The following is a 27,268-nucleotide window of genomic DNA, read 5'->3' as shown; positions in this document are numbered from 1 at the left end:
ATAAAAGAAAATAATGTTCAGTGGATATGTAGTAAACTATATTATGGACAAAGTCATGAAATTATGTGGAAGTGGCTTCAATATTACTTGAGTTACAGAGCAAAAACACTTGTCTGGGTGATTTCACACCCACGACGTACGGGAAAGGTTAAATGTAAGGAAAGCTTTATGGCTCACTTTCTGAGAACATGATTGACTTCTTATTTTGACCGAACCCACATGTCTTTGCTGGGACATTTATTCAGATACATGACTATAAGTCTTGATTGTTATCATAACCTTACAAGCTGTTTGATTTTCTTTCACAGGTATATCAGACAATAAGCATGCTATTTCCAGCTCTTTTTGTTTTCTCCACCACCACCCCCTCCCCCACCCCCCCTTTTTAGGTGTCATTCTGTGGAGTTGGAAATAGACTTTTTTTTAAATGTTGAAAATTATTATCTTCATTTTGAAATGTCTGATTAGTTATCTAGAATTGAAATAGGTGGGGGTGGGGGGCCAGATTTAGAATCTACATTAATTTTCCTTCACTAAAATGTTTACTTTTGTTCTGTATCTTCCGTTGTTTTAGTGCTTTTTTAAAAAAATTATGTATCGACCCAGATTCCTCAAAATTACCTGACAAGGGTAGAGCACATTTTTGTGTGCAAAATTCTACGGCACTGAACAGCTTGAATTAGACAGAAGACAAAATATACAATATTGACAATTTTTTTCTTCTTCTTCTTCTTTTTTTTTTTTTTAAATCTGACCTTCAAATCAAACAAATGGAATCTATTTTCTGAACTGTAAACAAGTCCTGGAGCTTCCACAGGTGGTAGCAGCAGTACTTGTTAACATGCACAGGCCAACACTTCTCAGGAAAGAAACAAACTCAAATAATGTTTTTATTGGAAAGTTTGATTCAAAAAAAGAAATTCCTTAAAAATGTCCCAAAACATTTTGCATACAATCGAACGCCAACAAAAATCAACAGGAAAAAATATGTATGGTGGAACAAAACAGTTCCACCATGCTGAGCTTGCTTTACAAAATATATGAAATTTTAAAATATGGTGAAGTCATCATTCAATTGTTGAGTTACTGGGGGGGAAAATCTGAAGATTCACAATGCTGTCTAATTTAAACACAGGTTGACTAAAAGTTCCTTGTCTTACTATTATTAACTTGTCAACAATCAATACCAAGCTGTCAATGACTATGTAAATAAAAATTCTTGTCCTCACCAAAACTGTCAGAACCTGTGAACAACCAAGGTATTTTTCCCCTCCCAAACGGACATATTAACTGCTCATAGGACAAGGAAAAAACTCTTTTGTCTTGCATACATAGTTTCCAATCATCTGGACATAAAAACTTTCACCTTCCTAAAATATGAACATTTCAGCAGTAAAATGGAAACAAATGTATAGAATTTGCAAAATTTCAGCAGTCATTCAATTGTGATAAACTGTAACGCACAGAAGAAACTGGGAAATATTTCATCTACATTCCAAGCAGATGTTGCAATGCAATACCAACTTCACACTACTACTAATTACATTAAAAAAAAAAAAAAAAAATCTATAATGAAAATGGAAAACATTGAAAAGAAGCGACACTTCACACTACTACTGATTACATTTAAAAATTATTTAAATTTTTTTTTTTTAAACTATAATGAAAATGGAAAACATTGAAAAGAAGTGATTCTTTCTGTTAAAAAGCAACCACTGATAATCATGTCTTATAACCAGAAATGGTAACAAAATAAAAAGAGGAGGAAAAGCTGCCTCACAACTAGAATGTTTCTTTCGATAGAGATCATTTTAAAGGTAAAGCGCAAAGGCACAGTTCTTCATTTCATTTCAAAGGAAGGAAACTAGATGACGCGTTCATGTCACTGGCTTATATAAATTTGAAGTGCAAATCCAGGGAGCATTTAGTCAAAACACAAAGTGATCAAATTTCGAGTTGGGGATGCGGAAAATATCCCTATGGCATCACATGATATGTTACAACAAAGTAAATACAACAGCAAAACTATGGGGCTGGTGGGTAGGGAGATACATAGAAGCACTCTGCAATTTGATACATAAAGGTATTCATATATTCTAAGCTCCTTACTAAACCCACTTTATTATTCCTTCTTCCATTTTGGATCTATGAATGAAAAGCACACGTAAGGATTGTGGTCAAACAAAATGTGAAACCTACAACGTAACAACCAACCTACTATAGTACATGTATTTGTTCCAGACTAAAGTATTAGTAACTTATTAGAAAGGAAAGTATATACATCAGTCCTATCACCATTTATCAGGGCAAGCTGGGAGACAAAATGATTAACTGTACAGTCTTGCATAGACATGCCTGTTTCTTTCAACTTTTCATCTGAAACAGGAGGGCCAAGATGGCAGATGGTACAGAATGTAACAGAACAATCGCTCCATCTCCAATACTTTAGAGAAAGCGCAAAATTAAGTTGGTCTGAACTGAGACCAGATACTTGAAAGCCACCTGGCGAATCAAGGAAACTTACCTCTTTGCACCAAACCTCAGTTTGTGATGTCCTTGAAAACCACCCTTAATGTAAGTTACCCCCAACCCCTCCAAAACAAAACTGGCAGCAAACTGCAAGAAATCTTCATCTGCTTCAATCCCCTATTAGTCTCATCAGTGATGTCTGCCAATTGCAAAATCTGTTCCACTGAATAATCAATAGTTCTGTCATCAAGATATTCTCTGGATTCATTACTCTGAATTCTTCAAAACTGTCAAACCCAATGTACCGAAACTTGGTAGAAACAACCAACCAACTAAAAAACAGTCGTCTCAAGACAAATCTTGATCTTTTTGTTTTCTCCACCACCACCCCCTCCCCCCCCCCTCCCTTTTTAGGTGTCATTCTGTGGAGTTGGAAATAGACTTTTCTTTAAATGTTGAAAATTATTATCTTCATTTTGAAATGTCTGATTAGTTATCTAGAATTGAAATAGGTGGGGGTGGGGGGCCAGATTTAGAATCTACATTAATTTTCCTTCACTAAAATGTTTACTTTTGTTCTGTATCTTCCGTTGTTTTAGTGCTTTTTAAAAAAAATTATGTATCGACCCAGATTCCTCAAAATTACCTGACAAGGGTAGAGCACATTTTTGTGTGCAAAATTCTACGGCACTGAACAGCTTGAATTAGACAGAAGACAAAATATACAATATTGACAATTTTTTTCTTCTTCTTCTTCTTTTTTTTTTTTTTAAATCTGACCTTCAAATCAAACAAATGGAATCTATTTTCTGAACTGTAAACAAGTCCTGGAGCTTCCACAGGTGGTAGCAGCAGTACTTGTTAACATGCACAGGCCAACACTTCTCAGGAAAGAAACAAACTCAAATAATGTTTTTATTGGAAAGTTTGATTCAAAAAAAGAAATTCCTTAAAAATGTCCCAAAACATTTTGCATACAATCGAACGCCAAGAAAAATCAACAGGAAAAAATATATATGGTGGAACAAAACAGTTCCACCATGCTGAGCTTGCTTTACAAAATATATGAAATTTTAAAATATGGTGAAGTCATCATTCAATTGTTGAGTTACTGGGGGGAAAAAATCTGAAGATTCACAATGCTGTCTAATTTAAACACAGGTTGACTAAAAGTTCCTTGTCTTACTATTATTAACTTGTCAACAATCAATACCAAGCTGTCAATGACTATGTAAATAAAAATTCTTGTCCTCACCAAAACTGTCAGAACCTGTGAACAACCAAGGTATTTTTCCCCTCCCAAACGGACATATTAACTGCTCATAGGACAAGGAAAAAACTCTTTTGTCTTGCATACATAGTTTCCAATCATCTGGACATAAAAACTTTCACCTTCCTAAAATATGAACATTTCAGCAGTAAAATGGAAACAAATGTATAGAATTTGCAAAATTTCAGCAGTCATTCAATTGTGATAAACTGTAACGCACAGAAGAAACTGGGAAATATTTCATCTACATTCCAAGCAGATGTTGCAATGCAATACCAACTTCACACTACTACTAATTACATTAAAAAAAAAAAAAAATAAATCTATAATGAAAATGGAAAACATTGAAAAGAAGCGACACTTCACACTACTACTGATTACATTTAAAAATTATTTAAATTTTTTTTTTTTAAACTATAATGAAAATGGAAAACATTGAAAAGAAGTGATTCTTTCTGTTAAAAAGCAACCACTGATAATCATGTCTTATAACCAGAAATGGTAACAAAATAAAAAGAGGAGGAAAAGCTGCCTCACAACTAGAATGTTTCTTTCGATAGAGATCATTTTAAAGGTAAAGCGCAAAGGCACAGTTCTTCATTTCATTTCAAAGGAAGGAAACTAGATGACGCGTTCATGTCACTGGCTTATATAAATTTGAAGTGCAAATCCAGGGAGCATTTAGTCAAAACACAAAGTGATCAAATTTCGAGTTGGGGATGCGGAAAATATCCCTATGGCATCACATGATATGTTACAACAAAGTAAATACAACAGCAAAACTATGGGGCTGGTGGGTAGGGAGATACATAGAAGCACTCTGCAATTTGATACATAAAGGTATTCATATATTCTAAGCTCCTTACTAAACCCACTTTATTATTCCTTCTTCCATTTTGGATCTATGAATGAAAAGCACACGTAAGGATTGTGGTCAAACAAAATGTGAAACCTACAACGTAACAACCAACCTACTATAGTACATGTATTTGTTCCAGACTAAAGTATTAGTAACTTATTAGAAAGGAAAGTATATACATCAGTCCTATCCCCATTTATCAGGGCAAGCTGGGAGACAAAATGATTAACTGTACAGTCTTGCATAGACATGCCTGTTTCTTTCAACTTTTCATCTGAAACAGGAGGGCCAAGATGGCAGATGGTACAGAATGTAACAGAACAATCGCTCCATCTCCAATACTTTAGAGAAAGCGCAAAATTAAGTTGGTCTGAACTGAGACCAGATACTTGAAAGCCACCTGGCGAATCAAGGAAACTTACCTCTTTGCACCAAACCTCAGTTTGTGATGTCCTTGAAAACCACCCTTAATGTAAGTTACCCCCAACCCCTCCAAAACAAAACTGGCAGCAAACTGCAAGAAATCTTCATCTGCTTCAATCCCCTATTAGTCTCATCAGTGATGTCTGCCAATTGCAAAATCTGTTCCACTGAATAATCAATAGTTCTGTCATCAAGATATTCTCTGGATTCATTACTTTGAATTCTTCAAAACTGTCAAACCCAATGTACCGAACCTTGGTAGAAACAACCAACCAACCAAAAAACAGTCGTCTCAAGACAAATCTTGATCTTTTTGTTTTCTCCACCACCACCCCCTCCCCCCCCCCTCCCTTTTTAGGTGTCATTCTGTGGAGTTGGAAATACTTTTTTTTAAATGTTGAAAATTATTATCTTCACTTTGAAATGTCTGATTAGTTATCTAGAATTGAAATAGGTGGGGGTGGGGGGCCAGATTTAGAATCTACATTAATTTTCCTTCACTAAAATGTTTACTTTTGTTCTGTATCTTCCGTTGTTTTAGTGCTTTTTAAAAAAAAAATATGTATCGACCCAGATTCCTCAAAATTACCTGACAAAGGTAGAGCATATTTTTGTGTGCAAAATTCTACGGCACTGAACAGCTTGAATTAGACAGAAGACAAAATATACAATATTGACAATTTTTTTCTTTTTCTTCTTCTTTTTTTTTTTTTAAATCTGACCTTCAAATCAAACAAATGGAATCTATTTTCTGAACTGTAAACAAGTCCTGGAGCTTCCACAGGTGGTAGCAGCAGTACCTGTTAACATGCACAGGCCAACACTTCTCAGGAAAGAAACAAACTCAAATAATGTTTTTATTGGAAAGTTTGATTCAAAAAAAGAAATTCCTTAAAAATGTCCCAAAACATTTTGCATACAATCGAACGCCAACAAAAATCAACAGGAAAAAATATATATGGTGGAACAAAACAGTTCCACCATGCTGAGCTTGCTTTACAAAATATATGAAATTTTAAAATATGGTGAAGTCATCATTCAATTGTTGAGTTACTGGGGGGAAAAAATCTGAAGATTCACAATGCTGTCTAATTTAAACACAGGTTGACTAAAAGTTCCTTGTCTTACTATTATTAACTTGTCAACAATCAATACCAAGCTGTCAATGACTATGTAAATAAAAATTCTTGTCCTCACCAAAACTGTCAGAACCTGTGAACAACCAAGGTATTTTTCCCCTCCCAAACGGACATATTAACTGCTCATAGGACAAGGAAAAAACTCTTTTGTCTTGCATACATAGTTTCCAATCATCTGGACATAAAAACTTTCACCTTCCTAAAATATGAACATTTCAGCAGTAAAATGGAAACAAATGTATAGAATTTGCAAAATTTCAGCAGTCATTCAATTGTGATAAACTGTAACGCACAGAAGAAACTGGGAAATATTTCATCTACATTCCAAGCAGATGTTGCAATGCAATACCAACTTCACACTACTACTAATTACATTAAAAAAAAAAAAAAAAAATCTATAATGAAAATGGAAAACATTGAAAAGAAGCGACACTTCACACTACTACTGATTACATTTAAAAATTATTTAAATTTTTTTTTTTTAAACTATAATGAAAATGGAAAACATTGAAAAGAAGTGATTCTTTCTGTTAAAAAGCAACCACTGATAATCATGTCTTATAACCAGAAATGGTAACAAAATAAAAAGAGGAGGAAAAGCTGCCTCACAACTAGAATGTTTCTTTCGATAGAGATCATTTTAAAGGTAAAGCGCAAAGGCACAGTTCTTCATTTCATTTCAAAGGAAGGAAACTAGATGACGCGTTCATGTCACTGGCTTATATAAATTTGAAGTGCAAATCCAGGGAGCATTTAGTCAAAACACAAAGTGATCAAATTTCGAGTTGGGGATGCGGAAAATATCCCTATGGCATCACATGATATGTTACAACAAAGTAAATACAACAGCAAAACTATGGGGCTGGTGGGTAGGGAGATACATAGAAGCACTCTGCAATTTGATACATAAAGGTATTCATATATTCTAAGCTCCTTACTAAACCCACTTTATTATTCCTTCTTCCATTTTGGATCTATGAATGAAAAGCACACGTAAGGATTGTGGTCAAACAAAATGTGAAACCTACAACGTAACAACCAACCTACTATAGTACATGTATTTGTTCCAGACTAAAGTATTAGTAACTTATTAGAAAGGAAAGTATATACATCAGTCCTATCACCATTTATCAGGGCAAGCTGGGAGACAAAATGATTAACTGTACAGTCTTGCATAGACATGCCTGTTTCTTTCAACTTTTCATCTGAAACAGGAGGGCCAAGATGGCAGATGGTACAGAATGTAACAGAACAATCGCTCCATCTCCAATACTTTAGAGAAAGCGCAAAATTAAGTTGGTCTGAACTGAGACCAGATACTTGAAAGCCACCTGGCGAATCAAGGAAACTTACCTCTTTGCACCAAACCTCAGTTTGTGATGTCCTTGAAAACCACCCTTAATGTAAGTTACCCCCAACCCCTCCAAAACAAAACTGGCAGCAAACTGCAAGAAATCTTCATCTGCTTCAATCCCCTATTAGTCTCATCAGTGATATCTGCCAATTGCAAAATCTGTTCCACTGAATAATCAATAGTTCTGTCATCAAGATATTCTCTGGATTCATTACTTTGAATTCTTCAAAACTGTCAAACCCAATGTACCGAACCTTGGTAGAAACAACCAACCAACCAAAAAACAGTCGTCTCAAGACAAATCTTTATCTTTTTGTTTTCTCCACCACCACCCCCTCCCCCCCCCCCCCCTCCCTTTTTAGGTGTCATTCTGTGGAGTTGGAAATAGACTTTTCTTTAAATGTTGAAAATTATTATCTTCATTTTGAAATGTCTGATTAGTTATCTAGAATTGAAATAGGTGGGGGTGGGGGGCCAGATTTAGAATCTACATTAATTTTCCTTCACTAAAATGTTTACTTTTGTTCTGTATCTTCCGTTGTTTTAGTGCTTTTTAAAAAAAATTATGTATCGACCCAGATTCCTCAAAATTACCTGACAAGGGTAGAGCACATTTTTGTGTGCAAAATTCTACGGCACTGAACAGCTTGAATTAGACAGAAGACAAAATATACAATATTGACAATTTTTTTCTTCTTCTTCTTCTTTTTTTTTTTTTTAAATCTGACCTTCAAATCAAACAAATGGAATCTATTTTCTGAACTGTAAACAAGTCCTGGAGCTTCCACAGGTGGTAGCAGCAGTACTTGTTAACATGCACAGGCCAACACTTCTCAGGAAAGAAACAAACTCAAATAATGTTTTTATTGGAAAGTTTGATTCAAAAAAAGAAATTCCTTAAAAATGTCCCAAAACATTTTGCATACAATCGAACGCCAAGAAAAATCAACAGGAAAAAATATATATGGTGGAACAAAACAGTTCCACCATGCTGAGCTTGCTTTACAAAATATATGAAATTTTAAAATATGGTGAAGTCATCATTCAATTGTTGAGTTACTGGGGGGAAAAAATCTGAAGATTCACAATGCTGTCTAATTTAAACACAGGTTGACTAAAAGTTCCTTGTCTTACTATTATTAACTTGTCAACAATCAATACCAAGCTGTCAATGACTATGTAAATAAAAATTCTTGTCCTCACCAAAACTGTCAGAACCTGTGAACAACCAAGGTATTTTTCCCCTCCCAAACGGACATATTAACTGCTCATAGGACAAGGAAAAAACTCTTTTGTCTTGCATACATAGTTTCCAATCATCTGGACATAAAAACTTTCACCTTCCTAAAATATGAACATTTCAGCAGTAAAATGGAAACAAATGTATAGAATTTGCAAAATTTCAGCAGTCATTCAATTGTGATAAACTGTAACGCACAGAAGAAACTGGGAAATATTTCATCTACATTCCAAGCAGATGTTGCAATGCAATACCAACTTCACACTACTACTAATTACATTAAAAAAAAAAAAAAAAAAATCTATAATGAAAATGGAAAACATTGAAAAGAAGCGACACTTCACACTACTACTGATTACATTTAAAAATTATTTAAATTTTTTTTTTTTAAACTATAATGAAAATGGAAAACATTGAAAAGAAGTGATTCTTTCTGTTAAAAAGCAACCACTGATAATCATGTCTTATAACCAGAAATGGTAACAAAATAAAAAGAGGAGGAAAAGCTGCCTCACAACTAGAATGTTTCTTTCGATAGAGATCATTTTAAAGGTAAAGCGCAAAGGCACAGTTCTTCATTTCATTTCAAAGGAAGGAAACTAGATGACGCGTTCATGTCACTGGCTTATATAAATTTGAAGTGCAAATCCAGGGAGCATTTAGTCAAAACACAAAGTGATCAAATTTCGAGTTGGGGATGCAGAAAATATCCCTATGGCATCACATGATATGTTACAACAAAGTAAATACAACAGCAAAACTATGGGGCTGGTGGGTAGGGAGATACATAGAAGCACTCTGCAATTTGATACATAAAGGTATTCATATATTCTAAGCTCCTTACTAAACCCACTTTATTATTCCTTCTTCCATTTTGGATCTATGAATGAAAAGCACACGTAAGGATTGTGGTCAAACAAAATGTGAAACCTACAACCTAACAACCAACCTACCATAGTACATGTATTTGTTCCAGACTAAAGTATTAGTAACTTATTAGAAAGGAAAGTATATACATCAGTCCTATCACCATTTATCAGGGCAAGCTGGGAGACAAAATGATTAACTGTACAGTCTTGCATAGACATGCCTGTTTCTTTCAACTTTTCATCTGAAACAAGAGGGCCAAGATGGCAGATGGTACAGAATGTAACAGAACAATCGCTCCATCTCCAATACTTTAGAGAAAGCGCAAAATTAAGTTGGTCTGAACTGAGACCAGATACTTGAAAGCCACCTGGCGAATCAAGGAAACTTACCTCTTTGCACCAAACCTCAGTTTGTGATGTCCTTGAAAACCACCCTTAATGTAAGTTACCCCCAACCCCTCCAAAACAAAACTGGCAGCAAACTGCAAGAAATCTTCATCTGCTTCAATCCCCTATTAGTCTATCAGTGATATCTGCCAATTGCAAAATCTGTTCCACTGAATAATCAATAGTTCTGTCATCAAGATATTCTCTGGATTCATTACTTTGAATTCTTCAAAACTGTCAAACCCAATGTACCGAACCTTGGTAGAAACAACCAAACAACCAAAAAACAGTCGTCTCAAGACAAATCTTGATCTTCGCTTACTTTCATAATCACATCTGTTAAAAATCAACACTGCCTATCTCTCTCAGAACCATCCCATTTCTTTTAAAACCCATCATTGCCCCCATCTCTATTTCTGCCACCCCCAGCTCCTTAATTCAGATGCCTGTAGTTGAAGCCCTGGTTCACCTGACCTCCATCACCAGGGTAGGGGGGTGGAGCCATGGCCCCAACAGGTGGCTGCTGCTGCCCCATGGGGTACGGCTGGGGGGCACCGTAGGCACCGGCCTGGGGGGGACCATAGACAGCAGGCTGGTGAGTGCCCTGAGTGGCATAGGCTGTCCCCATGGTAGTCTGTGAGGCTGTGGAATTAAAAACAAGCAAACAATACGGTTAACATTTTAATTTCCACATTCTGTGAATCATTAACATAAAGAGGTGGAAGTTGAACCAACTTTTCACTCCCGATAACAGAGTATGGCTGCCTACATGGCAGGGGCAAAAACAGTCATACTGCAAAACCAACGCCAGCCTCACATCGCTCTTCGCTTCCTCATCCACTCCAGAAGAAGGTGTAACCAGATCCCCGTTCACTGAGCTCGCCTTCACCTGCAAGCCGAGTCTCACTCAAGGCTGCGATGTCGATGTTGTATCTGGCGAGTTCGGATGCAACTAGTGCCGTTCTCCTTTGGGGTCTGTCCGCGTTATCTCTGTCCAGGAGAGTCCTTATGTTCCAAGCATCAATGGTGAGAGGAACGATCCTTGTTTTTTTCTTTTCTTTCTCTTTGTTTCGACCGCTGATGTAGGGTCCCCGCCAGCTGCGGTATGCTGGCCAGGGCAATATGGAGCAGGCAATTTTTAGGGCACCTTTTCTAGCCCCTTCCTCATGCCAGGGAGGTGAGCAGTGCATTCCTAAAGAGGGCTGCTCAGACGGCTGCCGAGCTCCATCGCTATTCCTGTCGATGAAGAACGACCCTATGGCCTGAACCGCCTGTGCAGGTCTGCGGCTGCGACTGCCAGTGTACCCACACCTGTCGTTTCGTGCTCGCCTGTCGCCACAGGACTTGGGGGTGATGAAATGATGAAGGATGAAAGGTCATTAAGGATGACTGATGACTTGCGCAATGAGTTTATTTAAAGTGAAGAGGAGTTGTGCAACGTTGACCTCACTCTCTCGTCCGGGTTCACCAATTTCCAGTGGCAAAACTAAGTCGAGACGACTGGAGGATGAGCACGGATGCAGTGGATGACCAAGATATCCTTTCGGTGTCTCATCTTGCTCTCTGCACTCCACAGTGCGCTGCTGTAACTGCCTTCCTCTCCGTTGAACCGATAGGTTTCTTCCGCAGATTCTGCCGGATCCAGACTTCGCATGCATGGGTTTACACACCCTGGGGGCCAACTGCGTGTGGCATGCACACAGCACAGTGGAGCTAGATGGCCGTCGGTGGCTCTCCTGAGCTGACGCCCTTTTATGGATCTCATTTTTAGTTCCATAAGGGTGTCTAGCCACCTGCCTCACCAGTCCCGGAAGGGAGCGGTGGGAGTGCCAGTTTAGTTGCCGGCAACCCGACCCTGAACAGGTTGTACTGGATTACAGGTTACCAGTAGCAGATCTAATGACCTGACCTGACCTTAAGGTAAAAGTCCACTAGTGTACATACAAAGTGTACATACAAGTGTACATACAAGTGAACGTGGGAGCTACAGCCCATGAACAAAGAACCAACTTTCCCCCCTGACCTGACCTTCAGATAAAAGTCCACTAGTGTACATACAAGTGAACGGGGAGTTGCAACCCATGAACAAAGAACCAACTCCCCCCCCCCCCCCCCCCCCCCCCCCCGCCGGGTTTTTTTTCCATTCTTGAAATGGAATAGCTTAGTGCATGATATCACTAATACTGATACAGAGACACTTGTCCTGTCTGTAACATATGTGTATCAAGGCTGTCGAGTGTCTCCAGAACATTGTCCAGTCAACTGAGTGTCACATGCATTACTGCCCATGGAGTAAGGATTCGTCAAAGCAACAGGACACTTGTACACTCTGTATGAAATAAACAGTGAGTCATAACTGGTTAGTGTTGAAGACTGACAACTGGGAGGATGCTAGGTGAAGTCCCGGCAGAGGTGATGCCTCCTGCTGACCAGAGCTGAGTGTGATGCAAACCAACACAAAATGTGTAAGAAAAACACCTGCACTGATGCAAGTTCAAAACTGTCTACTGGTCTCAGACAACTGGGAGTAATATACAGTTTCTGATAATCATAAACATACACTGCAAAAGTTTTGTATTTAGCCCTTTCGCTGCCTATTTGCCAGGGTTTTTTCCAAAAAAAAAACGGGTATAAATTTTCAAAAAATTCTCTGCTCTTTTTTATTGGAGAAAGACCCATAAAAGTATATATTTTCTGAAAGGTAAATGAATAAAGAACACAAAACACATGATTTTTCCGCATTTTATATATTTTTAGTGACATGCTGTTGTTTTGAAATCAGTGTTTTGTTTTTTGTCACATTTTCAACTTGTTCATTACTAACATTAGTCAGGTAATTTGCACTAAAATATCATATTTTCTGGATAAATGGATATCTGCATACACAAAATCATACTAGAACAACCACAATAAAAAAAAAATTAAAAAGAGATACATATACAATGCATTGTGACTTCTCCAAGTGATAATGTGGATGAGAGGCCACGCCCCCTCAGTCTCCATCCCCCTCCTCTTCACCCCTCTCGCACAGTCACTTTATCCAGTTCTCATCAGAACGCGCTGGCTGAGTGCCAAGAATATTGCTCACACTGTCCTGTTCAGTCACTTTCTGTCATCTGCTAAGGTTTGCACAGCCCGCATCACTCACTGATAGTCGTATCTTGGCCACTCTCTTGATTGCTCCCTTTATTTTCTATCAAATCCTCCTATAAATGTTTATCACTGTCTTCTTCGAGTTTACGCTTCAATTCTTTCTGAGCATCAGCAAAAGAAAGCAATCTTGATTGATTTAGTTCACTACGATCGCATGTCTTGAGCACGGTGTCAGTCCGACATTTTGTTGAGCGAGCAAGGAAAGGAGCCAGGCAAACACTGGGACAGTAACCCAACCAAAACATTCAAATAAAGGACTGCCTCATGACATAGATGGGGTTCCAGAAAGATTCCCTAAGCTAAAGCTACCAGCATTTTTGTCAATGAACTGGACGCAAAGCAGGAAAAGTCAGAATATTTCGATGACGAGTTATCTGGTCATTGTGGCAGTGAAGCATACATGTTTGCCATGACGAGTTATCTGGTCACTATGGCAGCGAAGCGTACATGTTTGCCATGACGAGTTATCTCGTCATTGTGGCAGTGAAGCATACATGTTTGCCATGACGAGTTATCTCGTCACTGTGGCAGTGAAGCATACATGTTTGCCATGACGAGTTATCTGGTCATTGTGGCAGTGAAGCATACATGTTTGCCATGACGAGTTATCTCGTCACTGTGGCAGTGAAGCATACATGTTTGCCATGACGAGTTATCTGGTCATTGTGGCAGTGAAGCATACATGCTGGCCATGACAAGTTATCTCGTCACTATGGCAGCGAAGCGTACATGTTTGCCATGACGAGTTATCTGGTCATTGTGGCAGTGAAGCATACATGTTTGCCATGACGAGTTATCTGGTCATTGTGGCAGCGAAGCGTACATGTTTGCCATGACGAGTTATCTGGTCATTGTGGCAGTGAAGCGTACGTTTGCCATGACGAGTTATCTGGTCACTGTGGCAGCGAAGCGTACATGTTTGCCATGACGAGTTATCTGGTCATACAGGCAGCTTAGGGGTTAAGCTAACAAGTAAGTCATTGATCATTGATAGTTCATTGTGAACAGATTTTTTTAAATGATGTTTATAACATAGCAATTTCTTGCAAATTCTTATGGCAATTTAATGTTGGTCTTTCCACTGCAAGATGCAAAATCTTTTCACAATGAACTATCAATGACTTATTTGTTAGCTTCAATACAAAACAACAAAACCCTATGTATTGAACCTAAAAAAACAACACCAAAAGTCACTGTTCATTGCTAACAGATTCTGAACACTTTATAGATGGCAGAGTTTAAAGCATCTACCTGCCACAACATTCTGCAAGAAACTGCTGTCTGATCACACACACACACACACACACACGAAATGTTATGACATAAGGTTCCAACCTTTTTCATCATGTGCAGTGGGGAGTTGTGAAGTGTTACACACACACACACACACACACACACACACACACACACACACACACAGAAAGAAAACTGATTTCAGAAGGTTCCAACATTTTCACCTGAAGGCTTGCATCTTTATACCTGCATTGGGTAGTGGCTCACAAACACACGCACACACACACACAAGGATCCAACTTTTTACTTAACCTGCAGTAGGTAGTAATGGAAAGTACACAAATACACACACACTGCAGAGGGGAGCGGAGGTGACTAAGACAGATATACACACACATACACACACACACATACTTTTCCTCTGATACATAACATGAACTTTTTTTTTCTTTTTTTTTCCTTTTTTTTTTTACACTAATATTCACATGCATTCCCTTTCCATTATACACTACTTTACTCCTTTCCATCTAAAAACACTTGTAGTGAATAGACGTTAAACTGAAGAAAATACACACACACACAAACACACACACACACACACGGAGACACTTACTGGTGACCACAAGCCCAGGGCCAGGGTTGGTCTGGATGACCTGTCCAGCAGCTGCCCGGCGACGCACACAGCAGCAGACAATGGCGATGATGGAGCCGGTCACAAGGATCCCCATCACCGTCAGTCCCACAATCAGTGCCACACTGTCCACAGTCAGCATAAACAGTGATAGACATTCACAGTCAGCACCACACTGTCCACAGTCAGCATAAACAGTGATAGACATTCACAGTCAGCACCACACTGTCCACAGTCAGCATAAACACACCCAGTGATAGACATTCACAGTCAGCACCACACTGTCCACAGTCAGCATAAACAGTGATAGACATTCACAGTCAGCACCACACTGTCCACAGTCAGCATAAACAGTGATAGACATTCACAGTCAGCACCACACTGTCCACAGTCAGCATAAACACACCCAGTGATAGACATTCACAGTCAGCACCACACTGTTCACAGTCAGCATAAACACACCCAGTGATAGACATTCACAGTCAGCACCACACTGTCCACAGTCAGCATAAACAGTGATAGACATTCACAGTGAGCACCACACTGTCCACAGTCAGCATAAACAGTGACAGACATTCACAGTCAGCACCACACTGTCCACAGTCAGCATAAACACACCCAGTGATAGACATTCACAGTCAGCACCACACTGTTCACAGTCAGCATAAACACACCCAGTGATAGACATTCACAGTCAGCACCACACTGTCCACAGTCAGCATAAACACACCCAGTGATAGACATTCACAGTCAGCACCACACTGTCCACAGTCAGCATAAACAGTGATAGACATTCACAGTCAGCACCACACTGTTCACAGTCAGCATAAACACACCCAGTGATAGACATTCACAGTCAGCACCACACTATCCACAGTCAGCATAAACACACCCAGTGATAGACATTCACAGTCAGCACCACACTGTTCACAGTCAGCATAAACACACCCAGTGATAGACATTCACAGTCAGCACCACACTGTCCACAGTCAGCATAAACACACCCAGTGATAGACATTCACAGTCAGCACCACACTGTTCACAGTCAGCATAAACACACCCAGTGATAGACATTCACAGTCAGCACCACACTGTCCACAGTCAGCATAAACGGTGACAGACATTCACAGTCAGCACCACACTGTCCAGTCAGCATAAACAGTGATAGACATTCACATTCAGCACCACACTGTCCACAGTCAGCATAAACGGTGACAGACATTCACATTCAGCACCACACTGTCCACAGTCAGCATAAACAGTGATAGACATTCACATTCAGCACCACACTGTCCACAGTCAGCATAAACAGTGATAGACATTCACAGTCAGCACCACACTGTCCACAGTCAGCATAAACACACCCAGTGATAGACATTCACAGTCAGCACCACACTGTCCACAGTCAGCATAAACACACCCAGTGATAGACATTCACAGTCAGCACCACACTGTCCACAGTCAGCATAAACACACCCAGTGATAGACATTCACAGTCAGCACCACACTGTCCACAGTCAGCATAAACACACCCAGTGATAGACATTCACAGTCAGCACCACACTGTCCACAGTCAGCATAAACGGTGACAGACATTCACAGTCAGCACCACACTGTCCAGTCAGCATAAACAGTGATAGACATTCACAGTCAGCACCACACTGTCCACAGTCAGCATAAACAGTGATAGACATTCACAGTCAGCACCACACTGTCCAGTCAGCATAAACAGTGATAGACATTCACAGTCAGCACCACACTGTCCACAGTCAGCATAAACAGTGATAGACATTCACAGTCAGCACAATAGTCACAACCATCAGTGCCACACTGTCCACAGCAGAGACACACCCAGTGATAGACATCATGACACAATAGTCACAATGATCAGTGCCACACTGTCCACAGCAGAGACACACCCAGTGACAGACATCATGACACAATAGTCACAATGATCAGTGACACACTGTCCACAGCAGAGACACACCCAGTGACAGACATCATGACACAATAGTCACAATGATCAGTGACACACTGTCCACAGCAGAGACACACCCAGTGATAGACATCATGACACAATAGTCACAATGATCAGTGTCACACTGTCCACAGCAGAGACACACCCAGTGATAGACATCATGACACAATAGTCAAATTGATCAGTGTCACACTGTCCACAGCAGAGACACACCCAGTGATAGACATCATGACACAATAGTCACATTGATCAGTGTCACACTGTCCACAGCAGAGACACACCCAGTGATAGACATCATGACACAATAGTCACATTGATCAGTGTCACACTGTCCACAGCAGAGACACACCCAGTGATAGACATCACGACACAAGAGTCACATTGATCAGTGCCACACTGTCCACAGCAGAGACACACCCAGTGATAGATATATATCCTCGGTCAGCATAAACACAAGGAGTCGTACATCTGCACACACAAACACTGCAATATGTTGCTACCAACTTACTTGGAATCACAACAATCTGTGTCAAGATAACCACAACATCCGTAGGAGCACCAGCGAAGGCCACTGAAGGCGTCATCATAACAGTAATCTCCCCCCAGCACTCCTGCAACAAATTCCAGTGACATGGTCATGAGCTCAGTTATATGTCCGTTGCATGGTTGCACATTTATCAGACGTGCACATTCGTCAGATGCATATTCATCAGACATAGAAAGTTATTTTTACTGTAAACGCAGTGTCCAGGAGCAAAAGCAATCAGACATATAAAGTTCTATTTTTACTGTAAACGCAGTGTCCAGGAGCAAAAGCAATCAGACATATAAAGTTCTATTTTTACTGTAAACGCAGTGTCCAGGAGCAAAAGCAATCAGACATATAAAGTTCTATTTTTACTGTAAACGCAGTGTCCAGGAGCAAAAGCAATCAGACATAGAAAGTTCTATTTTTACTGTAAACGCAGTGTCCAGGAGCAAAAGCAACCAGACATAGAAAGTTCTATTTTTACTGTAAACGCAGTGTCCAGGAGCAAAAGCAATCAGACATAGAAAGTTCTATTTTTACTGTAAACGCAGTGTCCAGGAGCAAAAGCAATCAGACATAGAAAGTTATTTTTACTGTAAACGCAGTGTCCAGGAGCAAAAGCAATCAGACATAGAAAGTTCTATTTTTACTGTAAACGCAGTGTCCAGGAGCAAAAGCAATTTCTGTGGCTCAGATGATGATCTGTGGATCAGTACGTGCTGCTTCTCTTCAAACCCGTTCTTAATTCATTGAAAAACAAAAACAAAAAAACCCAAACAAACAAACGGGTGACAACACCAACTGTTTAATCACTATGTGAAAATTAAAGGTTTCTGTGTACCTGGTGGGTGATGGAGCTTTCTCAAATCTCCCAGATGCACACCTACTTGTGCCAGACCCCTCTTTGTGCAGAACACATGCAGAAGATCAAATACACTACAGCGCCACCTATTTTTCTTTTGTATTTTTTCCTGCATGCAGTTTTATTTGTTTTTCCTATCAAAGTGGAATTTCCTACAGAATTTTGCCAGGAACAACCCTTTTGCTGCCGTGGGTTATTTTACGTGCACTAAGTGCATGCTGCACACAGGACCTCGGTTTATCATCTCATCCAAATGACAAGCATCCAGTCCAGCACTCAAGGTCTAGTGGAGGGGGAGAAAATATCGGCGGCTGAGCCATGATTCGAACCAGCATGCTCAGATTCTCTCGCTTCCTAGACGGACGTGTCACCTCTGGGCCATCACTCCACATAGCAGGAAACAAGAGCATGAACATTCAAATGGGGGGAGGGGGGTGGGGGGGGGGGGGGGAGCGGTGCTGCCATGGCACTGCACCTTTTCTTTCAATTCTATCACTTTTTCTGTACATCTGTTTACACAGTATTATTGCAAACAGAATCTTAAATTAGAAGGCTGTGACATACGTAACATAACTGTACTCTTCTGCATCGCATGAGATGTAACTCGGTTGTAACTTTTATGTCTACGACCATTTCTACCTCACAATACAGACAACATGCAAATATAATATAAATCTTCTGATTCTGCGCGGTGTCCATACTTGATATGTTATGTCTGTGTAACTGACAGGTCACTGGGAATTACCAGATCTTCAACATACATGTTTCATTTTCTACATGTGCACAAGATTAAGACACTGGTAGGTCTGTACCAATGTTAACCTGGGAGACAGGGAAAATGTACACCTTCACTGCATGCGACGTTGCCAAGGCACAACAGACCTCATGGATATTCAGGATGGAAATAACACAGCTTTAAACATAGCAATCATGCTAATTTAAAGTTTTACATCAAAAGGGTTGATACTGGCCCAAACACTAACCTCCTGAATTAAAAATATGGGCTTTAAAAGTTCAGTATCATGCAAGGATGAATTCTAAAATTAAAAAAAATAATTTAAAAAAATCCTTAACACAGAAGAATATCTATCAATTCATTCAAAAATACCATTTTGCAATAAACTGCTCACATTTACAGAGAGACTGGGGAGTATTTCAGCAGACAACCCAAACCATGGGACAGATCTGAAGGACATAAAAAGTATCAATTACAGGTTTCCTGGTTCTCTCTTTTTTCCATGCCACCCCCCAGACCCCCACCCCCCAGACCCCCCCCCCCCCCCCCATCCCCCACCCCCCACGACCCCCACCCCCCAGACCCAGACCCCCACGTCCCCCAAGGTGCACATATATTGCAAAAAGCATTTTGTTCACTGTTGTATCTGCCTGCGAAACAGGTGGGCATGAATAAATGTACATGCAAGCTCTATGCCATTATGTGGTGGTTGTGCAGCTGAGGTGGAGGGTGGGGGGCAAGGGGGCAGACATGGAATTACATGTACAAATACATTTGTGTATCTTCTCACAGAATGCCTGGCTCATACAAGAACATACTCAGATCAAGGTGGATGTTCATATGTTTTTTTTCTGCGCCAAGTAATAAAAGTAAAGCACTTTTTGAAGGAAAGCGTAATTTTTTTCATTTCAAAAGAAAATATCTGCTAAAATATCCACATTAAAATTGAAAAGAAAAAAAAGAATCACAGTTCTCTCATATCTGTTTTCTATTTTGCTTTTTCTCTTAAAATTCAATATAAATTGTGTGTGCGTGTGTGTGCCTGCAAGCACGTATGTGTGTGCACAGGCATGCCACAGAGAGAGCAAGCTGCATTGTGGGTAGGGGGTAGAGGCGGGTCTGAAATATGTAAGTCAAGCTGACCATATATGGGAATGTTCACCACTCTCTCTCCACATGTATTCCTTCAGCTCTCACATCTCAGACTCCTCCTCTTTCCTTGCCAACATCCTCAAGAAAAACCCAATCAATACACACATCAGTCTATCACCTCAGATACTCTCTGGCTTCTTGGATTCTGCTGGGACCTTTCCAAACAAGTTTCAAGTTTCGTCCTGCATGCAGGCCTAATCAATACACCAGGACCACTGAAATTCCTCTGCAGAGGACACGAACGCCTGGATGTCACCCCCGTCATTGCTCTGGCTCCAACACAACAACAGACCCGGGCAGTGTTCATATCATTTCAATGACGCACAATGAATTGATTGAAAATGTATCAGCCAGGTTGGGAGGGGTTCTCATGTTACAGTGTATGTGCTGGTGGCAGGTGTTGCCCTATCTCCGTCGCGCCTGTTCCTCTGATCTACCTTTCTTTTTCTCCATGAAATAAAGTCTCTGTGCCTTTTCGCCATTCTTCTTGCAAACCACTTGTACTGATGTAACGGAATATTGTACAATCCTCTGATTCTATCCTGAAGCACTATTCACAAAAAACTACAGGCCCTCTCCCAGAGCACCAAAGCAATAGTTATCAGTGACATGTGACTGGGAGACTCCTCTAACATGCCTGGTCACTAACTGTATAGACTCCTCTAACATGCCTGGTCACTAACTGTATAGACTCCTCTAACATGCCTGGTCACTAACTGAAAAGACTCCTCTAACATGCCTGGTCACTAACTGTATAGACTCCTCTAACATGCCTGGTCACTAACTGAAAAGACTCCTCTAACATGCCTGGTCACTAACTGTATAGACTCCTCTAACATGCCTGGTCACTAACTGTGTAGACTCCTCTAACATGCCTGGTCACTAACTGTATAGACTCCTCTAACATGCCTGGTCACTAGTCACTAACTGTATAGACTCCTCTAACATGCCTGGTCACTAACTGTATAGACTCCTCTAACATGCCGGTCACTAACTGTATAGACTCCTCTAACATGCCTGGTCACTAACTGTATAGACTCCTCTAACATGCCGGTCACTAACTGTATAGACTCCTCTAACATGCCTGGTCACTAACTGTGTAGACTCCTCTAACATGCCGGTCACTAACTGTATAGACTCCTCTAACATGCCTGGTCACTAACTGTGTAGACTCCTCTAACATGCCTGGTCACTAACTGTGTAGACAGTCTCCAACAAGACATTGCCACACAGCTCCAAAACACCAAGGAACAGCCTCCCTTGTAGGAAGTGATAAACCCAACCCAAAATCTGCAGATGCACTCTATCCAAAACAAAGTCCTTTCATTCACTAGCTGATAAACAATCAGACTCTTTGTGAAACTGAAAAGAAAAAAAATATCTGAATGTGCATGAACATCAATGGATGAGACAGGAAAATGACTGCAGAAAAAAACACTGTTATGATACTGTTATGTCACACTGTTATGTCACACAGATATATCAAGCAGTGGCCACATTATAAAAACAACAACAACAAGAACTATATATTTCAGTTAAATCATACTTTTCTCACACAAGAAAGTATGCTTGTCTGTTTTCTAAAATGATTTGAAAAATCTCCACCCTTAAACCCCTCACCCTCCCCAACACACAAACAATCCATCAGTTGCCAGTTATCTTGAGGGTAACTGCTCGACTGTACCCCACTCCCCCTTTAAATCCTCCTCCCCCTATAATCCCCCCCTCCAACCCCATTTCCCATGTTAATTTGTCATTTCAAGTGACAACCAGGAAACAAGACCACTGTAGTGGCCTGAGGCTGGGTGATACTGATGCAGTTGTGAATTCAGTTCACTCACCGCTTCACAAACCCCAAACTTTCCTCTTCCATTTGTACTGAGGTAGATGGTGTCAAACCTCTTCCATTTGTACTGAGGAGGATGGTGTCAAACCTCTTCCATTTGTACTGAGGAGGATGGTGTGAAACCTCTTCCATTTGTACTGAGGAAGATGGTGTCAAACCTCTTCCATTTGTACTGAGGAAGATGGAAGATGGTGTCAAACCTCTTCCATTTGTACTGAGGAAGATGGTGTGAAACCTCTTCCATTTGTACTGAGGAAGATGGTGTCAAACCTCTTCCATTTGTACTGAGGAAGATGGTGTCAAACCATCAAAAGAATAAGCAAGTTCATCTTCTGAATCTGAGTTGTGAAATTCTTCAACAGCAAATGAGACATTTTTTTTGTCTAAAAAAATTTGATCCATGAGAACATTTGTCCCCTAACGGAACTTTTTAGCACTGGTAACCAGATCTCCAATGAACATCAGCAGTTGATTTTTCCCCTCTGTCCCGATGCGTCATCATACCGGAGTCAACCAATGACAACGTTCGCCTCCCAAACTGCGTGACTCTGCAAGCTGCAGATGTGATATCTGATCCACCTTGCTGTCGTTTTGTCTCAGAAACACATCTTATTTATGACCATCCTGCAGAGAATGTGTTTAAGATTTTGCAGCACATTTCAGAAGTACTGGAATGCTTTTGCTGAAACTGACATGTGTTCAGTTTTCTGTTTGGATATTTGAAGTTATTAATTTGAATTTGTGACAAATTCATAAAAATATACTCACACTCTCTTTACTTCTATCAAGCATCACTGTATGTTTTACACTCCTCCTCACTATTAGAGTTGTTGGGTTTTTTTTAACGCTATTAGTAGTAAAGTATGTCCACAGATTGGTGATGATTACAAGTGAGAGAAACTGTAAGCTCTTCAACTGTCGTGATTTGAACAGCAATTGAGTCACAATTCCTAAGATCACACATAGAAGTATGTGCATGACCATCCAGGTGACTGCTTACACACTCTAAGAAGCTTATTTATTTTGAACCTGATATAATAACCTTTTTGCCATTCAAAACTCAAGTGCAAATATGGAAGGATTCTATCAACCTGTTGTCTGTGTCTACAGAGTGAAGTCAATATGGATGACACATGTATAATAAATCTGGGTTGTGTGGGTGGGAGGGGAGTATCTATACCTGAGGGACTTGTTGTAAACATTATGACTCATTGTGTTTTAAAACACCAACAATTCTGAAAAGACAAATAAGAGCCTAAAACGTCCCATAAATTTCCCAATGCACTTGTTCTACTTATTACATTTTGGCTGGTGGCATCAACAAGGCTGAAATGCATTCAGACAAATAAGACCCTAAAATATCCCAAAAATTTCCTATGCACCTGACCTACTCAAAAAAGGTGTTCAATGAACTGCACTTTTTTTGGATGAACAACAGAAAAATGAGGGACTGAAACATTCTTGAAACATACAGCACTGAAACAAAGACCTGAACATCTCTGCTGTTTGTTTCATTAGCCATGCCTGGAAGACTGAAAAGACTGTGCACTTTGTAAACAGGAGGGGTGAGAAACACCCACTATTTCTAATACTAAAACAGGAAAGAGAACAACTCAAACAAGAGAAGCAGCAAGCCCATTGCAGATTTTATTTTTCTGCACAAACTCTTCACTCAAATGCCACCCACTGACTTGTCACACACCCTGTATCCACCTAATGTCTGACGTGCAAACAAGGCTGAACGTGATACCTTCAAGGAACAAACTCGTCAAGCTGTAAAGGCTCAACAGGGAAGCTGGGACTGGGGTGGGAGTGAAAGGGGAGGGGAGGGGGTGTTGGGGGTATGGCCACACCCAGGCTGCAGGGAGGGAACTCTGGTCCCCAGCCAGCAGCGACCAGCAACATCGGGATGCTCTGCAGAGGTGTGGTGCTCTGTGGTTTAATGCACCCACCACAATAATCTGGTGCCTGGTGCTTTTTGTGTGAACTGGAACACTAGGATTAGAATCCTGTTCAGTTCTATGTGTGAACTGGAACACTAGGATTAGAATCCTGTTCAGTTCTATGTGTGAACTGGAACACTAGGATTAGAATCCTGTTCAGTTCTGGTGGTGGTGTGTGTCCATCGAGATCGATGATGACCATCGTTGTCATCCAGCTGGGGGATGGGGGGAGGGTGGTGGTGGGGTGGGGGGGGAGGATGCTCATGAATCTATCTGTGAATGCGCAGATGGCTGAGTAGTCCAATCTGCGCACGAAATGTTCGCTGACAGTTGGGGCAGACAAAGACAGGCATACCATTGTCAGGGAGCTTGTTTGCCCGTGACTTTCTGGCCTGCCTCTTCTGAACAGCTGCAGCAGTCCTGTTGGCCTCGCACAACTTGGCGCCTTTGTGCACAGCAGCACGCTATTTGTCACGGTCCACTGCAGATTCCTCCCAGGAGTCAGGGTTGATATCAAACGCTTTCAGAGAGACTTTCAGAGTATCTCTGAAGCGCTTCTTCTGACCTCCGTGTGATCTCTTCCCTTGTTGCAGCTCGCCATAGAAAAGCCTTTTGGGCAGCCGATGGTCTGGCATGCGCGCCACGTGTCCAGCCCAGCGAAGCTGGGACTGCATCAGGATGGTGAAGATGCTGGGAAGGGTGGCTTTTGCGAGCACCTCTGTGTCTGGGGTCTTGTCTTGCCACTTGATGTTCAGTAGCTTCCTGAGGCATGTTGTGTGGAAGTGGTTCAGCTTCTTGGCATGTCGTTGGTACACTGTCCAAGTTTCGCAGGCGTACAGTAGTGTGGGGAGAACTACTGCTCTGTAGACCTTTAGCTTGGTCTCAAGACTAATGCCTCTTCTGTTCCAGACATTTGCACAGAGTCTACCAAAAGTTGCGCTTGCTCTTGCAATCCTGACGTTCACTTCATCGTCGATGGTCGCATTTCGTGACAATGTGCTGCCAAGGTATGTGAACCGCTCCACCGCACTGAGTCTCTGACCGTTGACTGTGATGTTGGGCTCAACGTAGGGTTTCCCTGGGGCTGGCTGATGGAGAACTTCAGTTTTCCTCGTGCTGATGGTAAGGCCGAAGTTCCTGCTGGCAGTGGCAAACTTGTCAACGCTGAGTTGCATGTCAGCTTCAGATCCAGCGTTGAGGGCACAATCATCAGCAAACAAAAAGTCTCTGATGATGTCTGTCATGACCTTCGTTTTTGCTGGAAGCCTTCTGAGGTTAAACAACTTACCATCTGTTCGGTACTTTAGGCCGATTCCAACATCGCCATCTCTGAAGGCATCAGTAAGCATTGCAGAGAACATGAGGCTGAACAGCGCTGGAGCCAGGACGCAGCCTTGCTTGACACCATTTGTGACAGCAAAAGGAGCAGATGTTTCGCCTTTGTCCTGGACTCAAGCCTGCATGCCTTCATGGAATTGGCTGACCAAGGAAATAAATTTCCGAGGGCATCCGTACTTGGCCATGATCTTCCACAGTCCCTCTCTACTCACGGTGTCGAAGGCCTTAGTGAGGTCGACATAGGTGGAGAACAGATCAGCATTTTGCTCCTGACATTTCTCTTGCAGCTGCCTTGCAGCAAACACCATGTCGGTGGTTCCGCGCTCTTTCCGGAATCCACATTGGCTCTCAGGCAAATGACCTTGGTCAAGGTGTGCTGTGAGGCAGTTTAGTAGGATCCTGGCAAGTATCTTGCCTGCGATGGAGAGCAAGGAAATGCCCCGATGGTTATCACAGGCTTGCCGGTTCCCCTTTCGCTTGTACAAGTGAATGATAGATGCATCTTTGAAATCCTGGGGGATTGTCTCTTCTTTCCACATGAGTGAGTACAGCTGATGGAGCTTCTCAGTCAGCACAGTGCCTCCATCCTTGTAGACCTCTGCTGGTATGGAGTCTGAGCCAGGTGCTTTGCCACTGGATAGCAGACGAATTGCTTTCTGGGTCTCAAGAGGTGTTGGCGGATCGTCCAGTGCTTCGTTGATGGGGACTTGTGGGAGACGGTCTATGGCTTCATCATTTATGGAGGAAGGGCGATTTAAGACACTGTTGAAGTGCTCAGCCCAGCGTTCGAGAATTTTCTCCTTCTCGGTGATCAAGGTATTCCCATCTGCACTGAGGAGGGGGGATGATCCTGAGGATGTGGGGCCGTAGACTTCTTTTAAGGCATCATAGAACCTCTTCATATCGTGCCTGTCAGCATATCCCTGGATCTCATCAGCTTTGTCACTCAGCCACTTATCCTGCATCTGGCGTAACTTTTGCTGAACAGTCCTGCGGATGGCATCGTACACATCCTTTTTTGATGTGGACTTTGGGTTGCTCAGGTAGGCTTGATGCAGATGGCGTTTCTCATCCAGAAGCTGCTTGATTTCATCACAGTTTTCATCAAACCAGTCTTTGTGCTTTCTGGACATGGGTCCCAGGGTCTCTGAAGCTGTACTATAGATCAGCTCACGCAGGGTCCTCCAGTCAGACTCCACATTCTGGTTGTCCAGAGAGGCGGATTCCAGACGATCTTCCAGCAGCTCCACAAAGGACTGTTTGATGGTGATGTTTTTCAGCTTTGCGATGTTGAGCCGTTTTGGAGCCTTCTGGCCTTGGGGGCGTCTCTTGGGCTGGATTCGAATATTCAGCTTCGAGACTACAAGGCGATGGTCTGTCCAACACTCGGCGCCGCACATGGTCTTTGTTACACATACATCTTGCCTATCCCTTTTCCTGACGATGACATAATCGATGAGATGCCAATGCTTTGAGCGAGGGTGCATCCATGACGTCCTGTTACGGGTAGGGAGGCAGAAAACTGTGTTGGTTATCAGCAGTTCGTGCTCTGCACAGGTCTGAAGCAAAAGCAATCCATTTGGGTTGCAGTGGCCCACACCGTGCTTTCCAATCACTCCATCCCAGGAGATGTAGTCAGAGCCAACTCTAGCACTGAAGTCCCCAAGAATGATGAGCTTGTCTGCTTTAGGGATAGCAGCAATGATAGAGTGAAGGTCCTCGTAGAACTTCGCCTTCACTTCATCCGGGTTGGTCATGGTTGGGGCGTAGGCACTGACAATGGTGAGGTGCTTCTGGCCAGATGCCAGTGGGAGTTTCATGGTCATAAGCCTATCGTTGACTCCCTTTGGGATTCCA

At 41.3% G+C, this 27,268-nt stretch overlaps 1 protein-coding gene across 1 annotated transcript in view; it reads right to left on the bottom strand.

Annotated features, from left to right (window-relative positions):
* Window positions 1-449: 449 nt before the first annotated feature.
* LOC143284446 (uncharacterized) overlaps window positions 450-27,268 on the bottom strand; it is a 38,359-nt gene continuing 11,540 nt past the window's right edge. The window contains exons 2-4 of the mRNA XM_076591083.1: window positions 17,514-17,616; window positions 15,010-15,152; window positions 450-10,652 (exon numbers count right to left, since the gene is read on the bottom strand). Coding sequence (XP_076447198.1) covers window positions 10,444-10,652; window positions 15,010-15,152; window positions 17,514-17,616 — 455 coding nt within the window. The 3' untranslated portion in view covers window positions 450-10,443. The remainder of the gene's footprint in view (window positions 10,653-15,009; window positions 15,153-17,513; window positions 17,617-27,268) is intronic.

The sequence above is a fragment of the Babylonia areolata genome, chromosome 8 (genome assembly GCF_041734735.1).
Source record: "Babylonia areolata isolate BAREFJ2019XMU chromosome 8, ASM4173473v1, whole genome shotgun sequence".
In the NCBI taxonomy this organism is placed as follows: domain Eukaryota; kingdom Metazoa; phylum Mollusca; class Gastropoda; order Neogastropoda; family Buccinidae; genus Babylonia; species Babylonia areolata.
Note: the sequence above shows the minus strand (reverse complement) of the source record. Positions and strands in the feature narration are given on the sequence as shown.